At 49.0% G+C, this 14,837-nt stretch overlaps 1 protein-coding gene across 2 annotated transcripts; it reads right to left on the bottom strand.

Moving 5' to 3' along the window:
• Window positions 1-2,786: 2,786 nt before the first annotated feature.
• Krt77 (keratin 77) lies at window positions 2,787-12,806 on the bottom strand. 2 transcript variants are annotated; one of them, XM_005353839.2, is made up of 9 exons: window positions 12,261-12,806; window positions 8,450-8,664; window positions 7,460-7,520; window positions 7,001-7,096; window positions 5,999-6,163; window positions 4,636-4,761; window positions 4,305-4,525; window positions 3,925-3,959; window positions 2,787-3,550 (listed from the first exon to the last, which is right to left on the bottom strand). In XM_005353839.2, the coding sequence occupies exons 1-9, from the start codon at window positions 12,804-12,806 to the stop codon at window positions 3,267-3,269; spliced, it is 1,749 nt and encodes a 582-aa protein (XP_005353896.1). In that variant the 3' UTR covers window positions 2,787-3,266. The 2 variants fall into 2 exon arrangements, with proteins under 2 accessions (XP_005353896.1, XP_026638621.1); XM_026782820.1 differs by having other exon boundaries at window positions 2,787-3,054.
• Between the last annotated feature and the right edge of the window lie 2,031 nt (window positions 12,807-14,837).

The raw sequence follows: 14,837 nt of genomic DNA, 5'->3' as shown, positions 1-14,837 counted from the left end.
CCTAGGTCCTGTCACAGCGACAGTGGAAACCATATGAGATAATACAAGCGAGGCATTCATAGAATTGCTTGTTATTCTCACTGGGATGATCTGGGTGTGGTGGTATTTGGCCCTTGTGAGACTGTTCATTGACCACACACCAGAGAACCTTCTCTAGAGTCTTCTGCCGTCTCCCAGTGCCCGTCTCTGTTGTTCATGCCTAGAGAACTCTCCATTGCCCAGAACATAAGCCTATAGGCTCTAGATTCTAGGTTCTTTGCTTGCCTCCTCTCCCTCTCCCCAGATTTCCTATGCCCCTGCTCTGGAGTATCTCCCAGCCCACAATCCCAGAACTGGGGCATTTGGTTCCCTCCTCCTGGTCCATGATTTGCATTCCTCTCTGACTCAGATAGTCAAGTCTTTGGACGTTTTCTGGGACAATCCCAACTCCCGCCCAGAAGGATGGGAAAGATGGCCTGTGACTAGCCCCGAACTGATGCTTTTTCCCAGAGTCACCTTGGATTCCCTTCGACCATCACAAACATGCATGATCCCAGTCCACACCCTCAACTGTGTCTAGTGCTGCCAGAAGCTCGGGTTGTTTTACAGTCCTTGCTGGTGCTTGGCCCTCTCTGGTGTCTGACCTTATTCTTGCCATTCAACATACAGAGTGGGATCCCTTGCTTTCCTCCGGCCCTCCCCCATGCGCACATACGACAAACTGTGACATGCTTCCGTGCACATAGCCCCACCATCCTTTGTGACTTCCCTCAACATGACAGCTTCATCGCAGCCACACGGCTGGTGTCTCACACGAGATCAAATCTACTGGAGTTCCCACCTGTCCAGGTGGGTCATCAGCGGGGCCAAGCCTCCTTGTCTAGGCAGGCTCTTCAAATCTCCGTAGTTAATAAGCTAATCTTCCCCTGCCCCAGGCTTCTCTCTGGAACCTCCAGCCATTCCACAAGGACCAAGCTCCTTATGCCCACCACTGCTGCCCTGGTCACTGTTCTCTGCACAGACTCCTGTCTGTTGCCAGTCTTCCTTATGCCCACCACTACTGCCCTGGTCACTGTTCTCTGCACAGACTCCTGTCTGTTGCCAGTCTTGGCTTTCATAGCGCCCAGAGTGGTCTCCCAACAGAAGAGCCTGAACAGGACTCTTCCTGGTTCTCCCCTTCCTGGTTCCCATAGCTGTCTCAGCCGTCACCACGCCCTGTTGACTAATGTGTTCTCTGTGACAGGTAAACGCTGTCAATCATGTTTATACTCACTGCTGTCTCCCCACCTCTCCCTTGGCTACTCCCCAGGCTTTGGGCTTTTTACTTTAAATATAGAACCTTGTTTCCATGTCCTCTTTCTCTTCTTCTGTTGGAACAATTCCTCTGCTCATCTCTCCCTTCCCTAATCTGCTTCCAACAGGCCTGCTGCCAAGATAGACTGTCAGCTGTGCCTGAGAATACATTTTACCAATATAGTCTGTGGTCAAAACCGAGTGCATCCCATATCTGAATTCTATCTATATTCCTTCACTGAATGAGAAGCCAGCTCACAAATCTTATGAGACTCCCTCACACTGACTCTGAAATTCCACATAGGAGGCAGGTATGGACTGACTGACCCCATTTTTCTGCATCTTGTTTCCCTTGAAGAATCTCTTAAAATTGGCCTCCGCTCAGGGAATGGGCCTCCGCTCAGGGAATGGGCCTCCGCTCAGGAAATGGGTCTCCGCTCAGGGAACAGGTCTCTGCGCCTGTCCTCCTAGCTGTTTTTCCCATGACACTACTCCCTCTCACTCACACATTCTCACCCTTCCTTACCTTTTAGCTGCCTGTCCAGAGGACCCTTCCAGGCTCCCTGCCCACCTATCACATGCTTTAGCCCAAGCCCCACACTTTCCAGTCCCCATAAGCTAGCTCTGCCCTCCAAATGACACCTGCTGTAGCCCCACGTTCCAGCTCTGGGTCTGCTTGGGTCCTGGGGGTGAAGGGGAGGTCCCGTTCGCACCTGGAGAGCCTGACACACGCATGCTTTCTCCTCCCTCTGTGCTTCTTTTCCCTTCTAATGTGCCATTTGTGCTTCAGCACCTCAATATTCAGAAACCTGTCCATTCTCCATGGCTTCTCAGGGCCTGGGCCACTGCCTGCGGCACAATAATTCACTCCAGTATGATCGCAACCCACACGGAGCCATCATAGGAACTATACAAATGTTGAACACTGTGCATCTGGCTTTTGAATGCTTGGTAAGTGTTGAGAGCTTGGGAGGCTTCTCGAGATGGTGCACTGCTTGTACAATAAAAAAAAAAATATATAGAAAACAATACTCCTTGGGGGCAGTGATGGCACCACAGGAACGTGCTCGCCTAGCAAGCGTGAGGGCCTGAGTTGCTCTTCCAGAAACCACAATATAAAAGCCTGGCATAGTGACACACACTTGCAATCTTAGCACCAGATTAGGCAGAGATTGGTGTGTATGGCTGTCATTGACCGTTCCACCAGACTACCCTAATTGGCTTGGCAAGTGACGAGCCTATAAGAGAACTTATCTCCCTGACCCAGAAAAGAAGACAGACCACACCTGAAGATCAACAGCTGATACCCTCTGGCTCCATGGGCATATGCCCATGCCTGCATACACACACACACACACACACACACACACACACACACACACCTGTATACATATATACCCATACTCACACAAGAAAAAAAAAGCCTTACCTTCCCAAATTTGAATTAATTTTAAAGAACTGAAGAAATAACAACTCGTCTCCTGATCACACAATGTACTGAGATCACAGAAAATTTTATTGTAGAAAAAAGCAGAACTGCCAAGCCCTTCAAAGTTCAGGGAGCATAAGACTACAGAGCAAGCCTCCTCCCCATGGCCCTTGTCTCAGATGTGCCCCTCGCTAAACAATCTTGCCTTGCAATAGGTTTCTGGGAGGGAAGGCAGCTGTGGGTGAGGGGTTATTATTTACTGAGCTACCCAGTTTGAGGGAAAGGGACCTGGGTCTGAGGCCCCTAGTGAAGTCGTTCTCCAAGCTCTTTTTCTTCGTTGCTGGACAAGACCCCTGGGGATCAGGACATTGGAGGGACAGAGGAGGGGTGCGGGAGTAACCATGTGTCTTTAACGAAATAAAAAGGCAGTAAATCTGACCTGCTTCCCCATCTAGAGCGAAGTGACCTGGAAGCTTGCTGAGACCCGTTGGGAAAAGGTAGGTGAGAGAGCCCGGGAGGGCGTGCGGGGGAGGGCGGCAGGAGAGGTACTGAAGCCGCTTTCTCGCTACTCCACCACGCGCCTGCGCGAACTGTGGGTGGAAGTCTGCACTATGTGAGTGCGGGAGGAGCCGCCGCTCCGGCCGCCTCCGCCGCCGCCGCTGTATTTGCTGCTGCTTTTGCTGCTCGAGCCGTAGCTCCCGCCGCCCCCGCGGGAGCCTGCTCCTCCTCCGTAACCGCCGCTGCCCCCGCGGGAGCTGCTGCCATATCCACCGCCGTAACCGCCTGAACCCCCGCCGCTGCCGCCACCGTAGCTGCCGCCGCCTACAGTCACCTGACTGCTCTGCACAGCTGTACCAGGGAGGGACAGACGCACAAGGGTCAGAAGGATTCGTCAAGGGGACCCAGCCGCACCTGCCGTGAGCGCCTGCAGCTCGTCACCCCCTGGTGACCTCCTCTTTGAAAACAGACTCATTGGAAGTCACTGCGCACTTCCAAAGGATGTAGGCCTTCGTTTAAGTGTGCCACCCCTGTTTAGAGACAAGGCCTCAGTGCTCAGCTTTTATTGGATACATCTCCTAATGATCCTTAACCAATGCTGTCAAGTATCCCAAGCAAGAAAAGCAGGCCTTGCTCACTATGGTGTTCCTTGTATGAGACTAGAAAACAAAGCCAACCCGGCCCAGCCCATCCAGCCTCCATCCCGGACGGACGCTGCTACTTACAGATGCTCACTTGACTCTGCAGCTCCCCCGACATCCTGTGAAATGAAAGCAGGGCCATCAGCCATAGGAGCAGAGATGCTGATGTAGGGGTGGAGTAGAACTGTCCCCGAGCCCTTTCATGAAGTCTTAAAGCATTTGTGGGTCACACCTGGCTGCACCTATCTTAGGCTGGAGTACAGGAGCTTGGTGCTTGGGAGAAGGGATGGGTAACAATGGCTTCTCCCCTACCCTTCTAACCTATACACCCTAACTTGCATCTTTCCGCTCACCTTGAACCACCAATCTTTCTGGGAACACCTGGAAAAGCCTTTCTTCATTCTCATTGGTCCATGGGTACATTCATATCTTTGGCCCAGGGCACATGGCTGCTGTACACCCACCTGCTCTCCTCGCCCTCCAGCAGCTGGCGGTAGGTGGCAATCTCCACATCCAAGGACAGCTTGGCCCCCAGCATTGCCTGGTAGTCTCTCAGCAGCCTGGCCAGCTCCTCCTTAGACTGTTGGAGAGCCTCGTCCATGTCTTGCAGCTTTTGCTTTGCATCCTGGAGAGCCCTTTCTCCTCTCTCCTCTGCATCGGAAATGGATCCGTGCATCTGTTCGATCTGTATCAGAGACAAGTGGAGTACCACAGAGGTATTGAGCCCCTAGAATCTGACCTTGACCTTATGGGAGGTGGCATATCTGGTGAGCCCACCATGAGCACACGCCCCACCTGCTTCTTGACGCTGTTGATCTCCGCCTGCAGCCTCTGGATGTTGCGGTTGAGCTCTGAGATCTCCATCTTGCTGTTCTTCAGGTCATCTCCATGTTTCCCGGCTGTGATCTGCAGTTCCTGGTACTATAGGTCAGAGGCAGCACCATGGTCAGCACCTGCGGTTTTCTGTGGTCTCCCAGAGAAAGCTCTGGGCTGCTCTCTCTTTGGAGTAAGGTCATCCACCCCAAAACTCCCTCAGCTGAGGAACAAAAAGATGTGTAGGCACAGTACGTGCATACACACACACACACACACACACACACACACACACACACAAGCACACACATACCCCACTATAATAAACCTCCCTCCTCCCCGATTTCCACCAGTCTCTGGGCGGTCTTCTCCTCTTCCATTCAGACAACCCTGTTTCTTAATGCCCATCACCACTTTTTTTACACACCTAAGCCTTCACACCATCCTTACCCACACTGGACCCTCTCACTCTGTCCCACCCCCATATTCCTTGTCCCATTTCCAGAGTGATTCTCCTAGCAGGCAGGAACTGCTGACCTCAGAAGTCCTCAAAGGACCCACAGTCATTATTTCCTTTCTCCTGTGCCAGCATTGCTTCATCAACCAGACTACACACAGGGTGTCCTCAAGAAGAGCTGACGAGAAAGTGTGCGTTCTGACACAATTCCCCTTCCCCAGGTCAGTGACAAAATCCACTGTATCCCACAACATCTGCTTCCAGATTGTGGGACAGAGGTCAGCGACCCTAGAGTCAGCTTCAAAATCTACAAAGCAGACAACCACATCCTGCTTACTCGGAATGGCTGAGCTGCCTGCCTTTGTTCCTCCAACTAGAGTCTTAACCATTCAGAAACATGCATTCAAACCCAGGAGGTAACAGAAAATATGCCCAATGGCATGGTAACAAGTGTTCACCTAATAAGTTCCCATACTGTTAAGAAAGTTGTAGAATGTTTAGAATTATAGAAAGCCATTTCTAAGTAATATATAAAATAGAAAACAAAAAAAGATAGTATTATGAAAAATAAAAACAACAAACGTTGTGGTGGTTAAAAAACACGTTTGTAATTTGCACTCCTGAGTCTAGTTATGGTTAATGGCAGCTATTATTGCAAGGCTTAGGAGAATTAGGTGGTGTGGCACCTATGAGTATGAACTAAAAATAAATAACCACAACAGGCAGGAACTAACCACACGCATTCAGGGTAGTGCGAAGAGAAGGGTAATCCTTAGCCAATTATTGGACGTCTTTACCATTGGCATGTTACACGTTAAAGTGAGGAGGCAATATCAGTTTGGGGAGTTTCTGTTTATTTGGGGGTGCAAGCTCAGAGCCCAAGTTTACCTTGGTCTGGTACAGTGCCTCGGCCTCATCCTTGCTCTTCTGTGCGATCAGCTCATATTGGACTCGCACTGCATCGATGATGCTGTCCAGGTCCAGGGAGCGATTGTTGTCCATCGACAAGATGACATTGGTGTCACTGATGTGTGTCTGCATCTGGGACAGCTCCTGCGAAGCAGAGCATAGTTCACTCCTTCCACCCTCCCCTAGAGCCTCAGTCGCCCCTCTGCTTCTCCCTCAAGGCTGCCTGGGCAAGCCGGAATCTGAGCTAGAAGGGCCTCTTATAAGCAATGAAACACAAAAGGAAGGTCTTAAGTGTCTCAATTCAAGTGATGGGGCCCAGGCATCTTGGCAGGAGGAAGCAACCCTGTGACCCCCTCTCCATCATGCCTTCTGTACTCACTGCCCCAGCCTTGCTCTGGCTTCACCACCTTTTTGACACAGGTCTTTGAAAGACACAGCTGCTCCTTGTAGCCATAAGATCTCTCAACGATAACAGAAGGGACTCCAGTCTGGAGTCACCTGACTAGCACTTGACAAAGCAAATAACTGAATCTCAGTTCATGCACTCTTCTGTTGAATGGGCAGCTCCACAAGCAGAGCTTCTGATGCAGCACTCAGCTGGGAGCGTGAATCCGCATGTTAGACACAGGTCATAGGTGGACCTGGGGAACAAACTCCGGCTCCCCTTCAGTTTGCCTTTTCCACAAAACCCCTCCTATCATTTTCTACCAGGTTCTTCCGGAGCCCGATGGCCTTCCCACAGAGCGTGAAGACCTGCTTGTTACCCTCGTGTCCCAGGAGACCATAAAGCAGGAAACCACTTCACCCTCACCTACTCGAGATTCTCGCTGCCCACCCACATCCCCACTGCCCCAACCAGAACCTTGAAGTTCAGGGAATGGCCGTCCCAACATGAAGAGCTGGTTTCCTGGTGAGATGAGCCTTCTCCAGCTTTTATGAGGTGTGGGAAAAGAAAGGGGCTTCTCCTCAGGACTGACTCACCGTATCAAATAGATATTTCAGGAAGTTGACCTCCCCATACAGCGTGTCCACTTTGGACTGCAGGTCTGATTTGCCCATGAAAGCAGCATCCACATCCTGAGTGACGAAAATGTTTGACTTCATTACCCAAGCCTTGCATGCCACCAGCCTCATGTCTGGCCTCAGGCCACTGTCAAATGCTCTCTCTCTCTGGGTTTAGTTCCTGGCTAAAAATGTTATCACTTCACTCAAATCAGGGACCTAGAAAGAGGCACAACAACCTCCACCATGCCTCAGCCACATCAGCTCTCCAGATCCCAAAGCAGAGTCCATCTGGCTTCCTTTCTCTGTAAATGCCCTGCAGTTGGGCAGAGCACGTGCCCATGCTGGCCCAAGGGTCACCCTGTCCACAGCACAGAGCATTCCCAGGGCTTCTCTCCTACCCAATCCTCAGCTCCCTGGGGACCCCCTTTCCATTACCTTCTTCATAACAACAAAGTCGTTCTCAGCATTGGTCCGCTTGTTGATTTCATCCTCATACCTGTGGTGGAGGCAAGAACCAGGCTGAGAGCCAACCTCGGCCCTCTGAGGGTCGGCCTCCCAGCAGAAAACCAAGACTTTCCCAAGCCCCCACCATCCTGAACTCAGCCCTGCTCCAGCACTGCTGACGGATGACTGGGAGTAACTCCAAATCCTCCTGGCTAACAGTAAGGATAGAACACAACATGAAAAACTCGGAGACACAGAATGTCCCCAAATATCTATTTGTTCTGATGTTACAATGTTATAAATGTTTACCTCAAGTTTTTTCAATAAAACCATAAAGTAATAACCACTTTGACCAAATCTTTTAAGAGAAAAATATTTCACCTATAGTTCTGCCCCCAACTGTGAGTTTTATTTTTCCCTGAGGACTCAGACATATGTGACCCTCCAGTAACCCAAAACAGTGAGCATGGCCTTTGAGGTGGGAGACTGTAGAAAAGGCCCCTTAGGACTAACAGTCGCTCATGAAGTCACCCCTACCATTGCCGGTGTTAACTATTAAGTATCATTTCATCTCAACCAGTGCGTCTCAGTGTGGTCCCCAGTCCACCAGCATTGGCATCACGCATATACTCCGACTGCATCCCAGACTCACTGGATCAGAACCACTGGGGTGGGACATAGATTCAGACACAACATGAGGCAAGCTTAAATTTAAGAACCACAGAGCTATTCCATCCAGTACACAATAAGGGGGGATGCTCCAGACAAAGAGATGAACTTGTAGGCAGGGCTCACTCATCCCCTGCCCTTCCCTGCTCAGTGTAACTGTCAGCTAGCTGCCACTGACATCTCACCAGGACTGTCACATGTAAAATGTCACCCCCTGCAGTTATATACTGCAGAACTACATGAGCCCCTGGTTCTACTGCAGCAAAAGGACCCTGACTTGCCCCTTAGCCCCTCCCCCACCTGGATCCTTACTTGCTCTTGTAGTCCTCCACGACATCCTGCATGCTCCTGATCTCCAAGTTTTGGTGCGACCGCTCAGAGTTCAGGAAATCCACCTGCCTCTGCAGTTGGCTGATGTAACTCTCGAAGATGGGCTCCAGGCTGCTTGTTCGAGTCGTGGTGTTCACCTGCTGCAGCAGCTCCCATTTTGTCTGTAGCACCTGGTTCTGCTGCTCCAGGAAGCGCACCTAAAAAGCAAGGTCCCCAGGATACCCCAGACCATGAGGTGGAACAGCCTTCTCCATGGGAAGAGCTATCCTTGGCCTTGCAGCCCACTCAAACCTCAGAAGTTCAAGATGGGCCTTCAGGCCATCAGGGGAGGTAAACGGTTTCTTATGTCACCTCCAGCCAGTTACATTGAGATGCACACCCTGACACAACAGAGCTTTCAGCCCACACTCAATTTATCCATGCCAAAATGAGCAATTGTCATTTCCTTTGTCTTTCTGACTGGAGTGTGGCTCATGACTGAGAACAAGAAGGCAGAAGGAGCAGTCTTTTAGCATCCCGGGCAAGCTTGGGTGGGTGCCATCTTTGCTCCCTGCGACTGTGGTTTTCAAGACAGTAACCTCATTTAAATGCTATTATAGCCCAGGTAGAACTATTAAATAAGTGCTTCCACTTTTTAAAGTCCCACAATGCATTTACACATCCCAAGTAAGAGCTTTGGGCTGACATATTTCAAAAAATGCCTAGATTACTATTTCCTTTGCTAGCCCAGGAAATAGAGCATCAACGTGGTCCTGTTCATCACTCCCTCCCCTCAAACTATGGGAACAAAGATTGGACACAGAGTGGGGGCTGACAGCATGGATCAAAAGTCCTTTGTCCTTCATGTCACAAAACCCAGTTTTCACTGTTCCCTGCCGGTTGCCCACAGGTGGAGCTTCCAGTGCCATGCATTGATAAAGACAGCTGTGCCAACTGTGTGCTTCCCTCAGGGACTGTGTGTGCGTGCACACACATACAAATTCTCACACATTTCATATATGTGTGTGTGCATCATACATCTGTATATTTATTTTACATGCACAAATATTCACAGTCACACAGACAGGTATAATCACATATATTCACATTCATGTGCACACATTTACATACTCACTTGTACACAAACACATTCCTACATAAATAAGTTTATAAACATATCCATTCGTATATACACATTAAGAGAGAGATCTCTATGAAAGGGAGGGGAACCATTGCTCTGTGGAAGCAGAACAGCCCTTTGCAGACACTGTCCTAAGATGGAGCGCTATAAGCCACCCAGAATTCCCAGGCCCCTGAGACTCCGCCTGTCTGAGGGGCCAGCTCTTGCCAGCTCTCCTTGGATTCTGCTTCTAATCGGAAGAATGTGTGCAGGGAACATTATCTCTCAGGCTTGCCTTGGCTGTATCACAGCAAGGGATCGGGGCAAGCAGTTCTCAGATGTCCCATGTCAGTGCAGCTCGTAACCCCATGAGGAATTCCTGCCACTATTTCTGTTCTGTGGCGACACCCCAGAGAGTGGGAAGGTCAGTTACTCCATTACAGCTGCATGTTTGGTGACAGTGGCAGAGTGGGTATGGGCCTTCTCAGACTGTGACTTTTATGCCAAGGGAGGACTTATGAAGGAGAGAGGGTGCTGTCCTTTCAAGGGATGGCTCTACTGTGCTGTTGAGAATAGGCCAGGCTGTGCAGATGGGAAACCAGAGGCCACCCTGAGAAATTACAGTAATAAAAGCTTGTTTTTGTCCAGGCTGGAGGCCACCTGGATGATGGTCATCAAGGCCAGCTCCAAAGGAGAACAGGAAGCCATCTTCTGCACCTTGGTACCCTGCTGTAAAACTAAATGGGCCTCTGTTGATGGCAGGAGCCTTGATCCAGTGAAAATCCCAAATTAATTCCCAGAAATCTGTGGTCCTTTGTTGATGCCAGTTTTCCCTGTTCCCCCTTCGGCAACCTTGGCCTCCTGGCAGCATCTCCCTCACTATTAAGTTCTTGCTCCAGGCAAACCTTCCGGCCTCTGCCTGTACTCAGGCACCATGGAGTCCAAATTGGTTTCACTTCCAGAGTGAACACCCTGGGGCTGTCCATGGCCCTCCTCCATGCCCTCCTCCTGCTCACAAACCACTTCAGCTCCAACACTTGCCCTGATAGCAGAAAGTGGTCATTGTACCTCCCTCTGAAAATGTCAAAAGGAAGATTTTAACTGTCTGCCAACCTCTCCTCAGAGACCTGAACATGAGGCAAACCTAATCAGTGAACTGGGGTAAAGGGCTTCACAGTGGCCCTCCGTTAACCTCAGGTGACAAAGGACAACTCCAACAGAACGCCCCGTTAGCTTCTGGAGAGACCTCCCACCAGGACATTTACTGAAGCCCATGACAGCTTCCCAGTTGTTGCTGCTGTCTGTCCCTCTATTATATCACCACCTCTCTCCTTCCTGTCACTTTCCCAGAAATCTTGACATTTGACATTCTCTGGAAAGGATCACACTTGTCACGCTTCCTTGCTACATGGACATTCTTTCTGCTGTGCTTGGCTCTCCTTTCACTTTCAAGACCGAGGTGAGACCTGGGATCTCTCAGTGAAGCACTTCCAGTGTCCATCATGGCACAACTCATGGCACCTTCAGGCTACCATGACCCAAGGCTGCCACACATACTAACACATCTCCTATAAACTGTCCCAGTTCTCTGCCATTCAGCTTGGGGGCTCCCTGTAGCTTCTGTGTATGGTGGCATGCAGTAAACCTAATAAAATATTTGTGAAATGAATAGGAGTGGGACAAATGGACAGGTAGACTGACAGACAGGCAAGTGAATGGGTGGCTTGATAAGCATTTGAGTGCATAGCAGGGAATGGGTGCAGGCATGAGTGTTGGGTAGAAGCATGGGTAGGTGATATTTATTGTGGATGATAGATGATGGGTGGGTGAGTGGATATTTAGGTGAATGAATACAAATGGATGGATGGATGGATGGATGGATGGATGGATGGATGGATGAAGGTGAGTGGATGGGTGGACATATTAGATGGATGTATAAATACATGATGTAAATAAGTAGATAGATATAGATAGGTGGGCAGATAAATAGATAGATAAAGATAGAAGAAGGGAGATGAATGGATGTGAACAGATGGATGGGTGATGGGTGAATGTGTGTACCTAAGAGGATAAGTGGATGAATAGATTGGGTGGATGAGTAGATAAATGGATGATGTATGTGAATAAGCAGATGGATGCATGGGTGGGTGGGTGGGTGGGTGGATGGATGGATGGATGGATGGGTGCATGGATGGGTGCATAGATTCATGGATGGATGTAGTTGAGTTGGTGGGTGGGTGGATGGATGGATGGATGGATGGATGGATGGATGGTGTGGTTGAGTTGGTGGGTGGGTGGACAGATACATGTGTATGGATGGTGCGTAGGATGGATGCTGAGGCGGGTGATTAAATGAGTGAACGGGTGTCTAGGAACACAGATGAATGGAACGTGGGTAATGATGACTGAGAGCGAGATTGTTATCATGTGTACCTGTTGGGTACCACCACACCTCTTATCTGCTTTCCTACTAAAAGGGAAAGATAAAATGCAGCCCTGAGAAGCCTACATTAAATGTTATCTATGTAAAAGCCTCAGTCAAAGGTTTTCTTGGGGTCCCAGACCACACAGAATGGAGGGACTGCCACCAACAAAGTGAAGCAGCTCCGCAGGATCAGCACTATGGCAGAGCGTGAGGCCCTCTCGGCCACTTGGATGCTGACCAAGGACTCTATCTACCCCTAAGGTACTTACCTTGTCGATGAAGGAAGCAAACTTGTTGTTGAGAGTCTTGATCTGCTCACGCTCCTGGTTCTTGACCCTTTGAATTTCAGGGTCTACCTCCAGGTGTAGGGGTTCCAGGAGGCTCTGGTTAATAGTCACCTCATGGATACCCCCAGGAGGAAAAGACGGACCAAATCCGCCAAACCCACCAAATCCAGCACCAAATCCAGCACCCCCAAAGCCACCTCCAAATCTGCCACCACCATAGCCACCGCCTCCAAAGCCACCACCCCCAAAACTTCTTCCTGCTCCAAATCCTCCTGCTCCTCCCCCAGGGCAAAAACCACTCGCGCTTCTCCCTACTAGGCTTCCAAAGATGCTTTTACTACCGCCCAGATTGTAGAGACTTCGGGAGCTAAACCCCCCTCCATAACCACCGCCACTGCACCTCCCGCGTGACTGGCACACCGATCCCACAACCTGTCGCCCACCGCCAAAGCCCGAGGAGGACCTGCTGCTGTAGGCCCTCCTGCTCCTCGAGCTAAAAGCAGACTGGGAGCTAAACCTGTGACTCATGGTTGCTAGGGCGACCAGAGGTGGAAAGCAAGGGCCCAACTGGAAGGAGCCAGAAAGCAAGAGGGAAGGAGCTGTGTCTCCCTTGCAAAGGCTTTGGCTCAGTCCCTATATATACACACACCTGCTGGGCTGGGTGCCTGGGAGGGGAATATTTGCCAGCTCCATCTGCTTAAAAATTTCACACCTATCTGTTGCTGAAATTACACTGCAGACAAACTCCCCCAACTTGATCATTTATCGTTTATCTCTTACTATGGAGATATCGAAGGGCAGCAATCTCTCAGGATCTCAGTGTTGGAAACTCCTGTGGAGTTTCTCCTCAAATTTCACACTGATCTTTTCCTATGAAACACACTGAGTTGTTTGTTTTGGGGTGTGCCTGAGAGATCTGGGATAAAACTACAGAATGTCTAGTGACCTTGGGACCACAGCTGGGACAAAAGTGGAGACACTTGCTTCAAAAGCTGGTTTTGTTTTCCATCGTTTTCGTGTGTCAACAAAATATTTTGTGAGCATCTCCCTGTAATATCTCCTAGACTCAAAGGCAAACTATCCCAAACTATTTTCTTCTCTTCTAAAATTTCTAAACTGACACTGGCAATATTTTTGTAAAAAAAAAAAAAAAGTTTAAGGGATATGTAAAGACCACAGTTTTTTATTTTATTGTTTTTAATAATATATTTTTCTCCACTCCCCTCCCTTCCTCTCCCCTCCCCTTCTACCTCTCTCATGGTCCCCATGGTCCCAATTTGCTCAGGAGGTCTTGTCTTTTTCTATGTTCCATGTAGATTAGATCCATGTATGCCTCTCTTAGGGTCCTCATTGTTGTCTAGGTTCTCTGAGATTGTGAATTATAGCCTGGTTTTTCTTTGCTTTATGTCTAAAAATCACTTATGAGTGAGTACATGTGATAATTATCTTTCTGGGTCTGGGTTACCTCACTCAATATGTTTTCTAGCTCCATCCATTTTCCTGCAAATTTCAAGATGTTATTATTTTTTTCTGCTGTGTAGTACTCCATTGTATAAATGTACCACATTTTCCTTATCCATTCTTTGGTCGAGGGGCATTTAGGTTGTTTCCAAATTCTGGCTATGACAAACAATGCTGCTATGAACATTACAGTTTTTTTGAAAAGCCTTAATTTAGGTTTAGTATTATTATTTTTTATTTGCTCAGCATAAAATTGCCCTCCTAGTAAAAAGTAGCAATAATAACAGTAAGTTCCTCAAGGGTTACTCTCAAATTCTGTATTTATTAAAGAACTGCAGTGAACGAATCATGGCTTGTGTGCATTCTCTGAGGACTGTCCCCAGTAGGAGGCCTGGCGAGAAATCCAGGGAGTGTATTCATGTCATCTGACAAAGTGTGTTTCTGCTTCTGAATACAAATATCTGGTGGACTGCATCCAAATGTATGAAACATGAAGAGAAAGAATAAATGCCCAGTTTCAGCAAACAAGATTGGGTAATTTCTCCACAGGGACGCAATTATTTAAACCCTCAAGGAAGTTAGCAGGACCAGAAAAGGTCATGATATAATAAATGTTATGGAGACCTGGGGGGCTCAAAAGTCACAAGGAACGTGAATCACTCAGGCAGATCATGGGACACTTTCTCCCAGGATTTTAAATGCCATTTTTCTATGTGTTCATGCAACAAATGGTTTTTTTTTGCAATAGTTGGGGCTGACTCCCAAGTGCTCCAGCTTTGGGCAGAAATCCCAATCAAGGCTAGGATGATCGGCTGGTCTGAAAAAGCAAGAGACTGTTCAGAGGGAAAAGCCTGCAGCTGGGAGTGTCCTGAGGGCCTTATCACTCTCCACAGTGTTCTGAGCGTGGGAACTGTTTAATGGGTCACCTCCAGGGATCGCTGTGGAGGGGGAAGAGAGTGAGCCTGAGATGTGGAGACAAAAGCTCAGCTCCTGGATGTTGCCATCTCAGACAAATCATTTGCTCCAGAGCCTTGGATGCTACTGTCTTTCCAGACTCCGTGAATTGAAGCCTAGCAGAGTACTCTACAACACCCTAGA

Source organism: Microtus ochrogaster, chromosome 15, assembly GCF_000317375.1.
Source record: "Microtus ochrogaster isolate Prairie Vole_2 chromosome 15, MicOch1.0, whole genome shotgun sequence".
In the NCBI taxonomy this organism is placed as follows: Eukaryota; Metazoa; Chordata; class Mammalia; order Rodentia; family Cricetidae; genus Microtus; species Microtus ochrogaster.
The sequence above is the reverse complement of the archived record's forward strand: the minus strand, read 5'-3'. Positions and strand labels throughout refer to the sequence as shown.

Bases quoted from the DNA above. Each gene is read 5' to 3' on its own strand.
- Krt77 (XM_005353839.2), bottom strand. From the start codon at position 12,806: ATGAGTCACAGGTTTAGCTCCCAGTCTGCTTTTAGCTCGAGGAGCAGG. The intron at 8,665-12,260 runs GTAAGTACCTTA...CTTGCTTTTTAG, and splicing joins TTGCTTCCTTCATCGACAAG to GTGCGCTTCCTGGAGCAGCA. The intron at 6,164-7,000 runs GTGAGTCAGTCC...TCTGCTTCGCAG, and splicing joins TGAAATATCTATTTGATACG to GAGCTGTCCCAGATGCAGAC.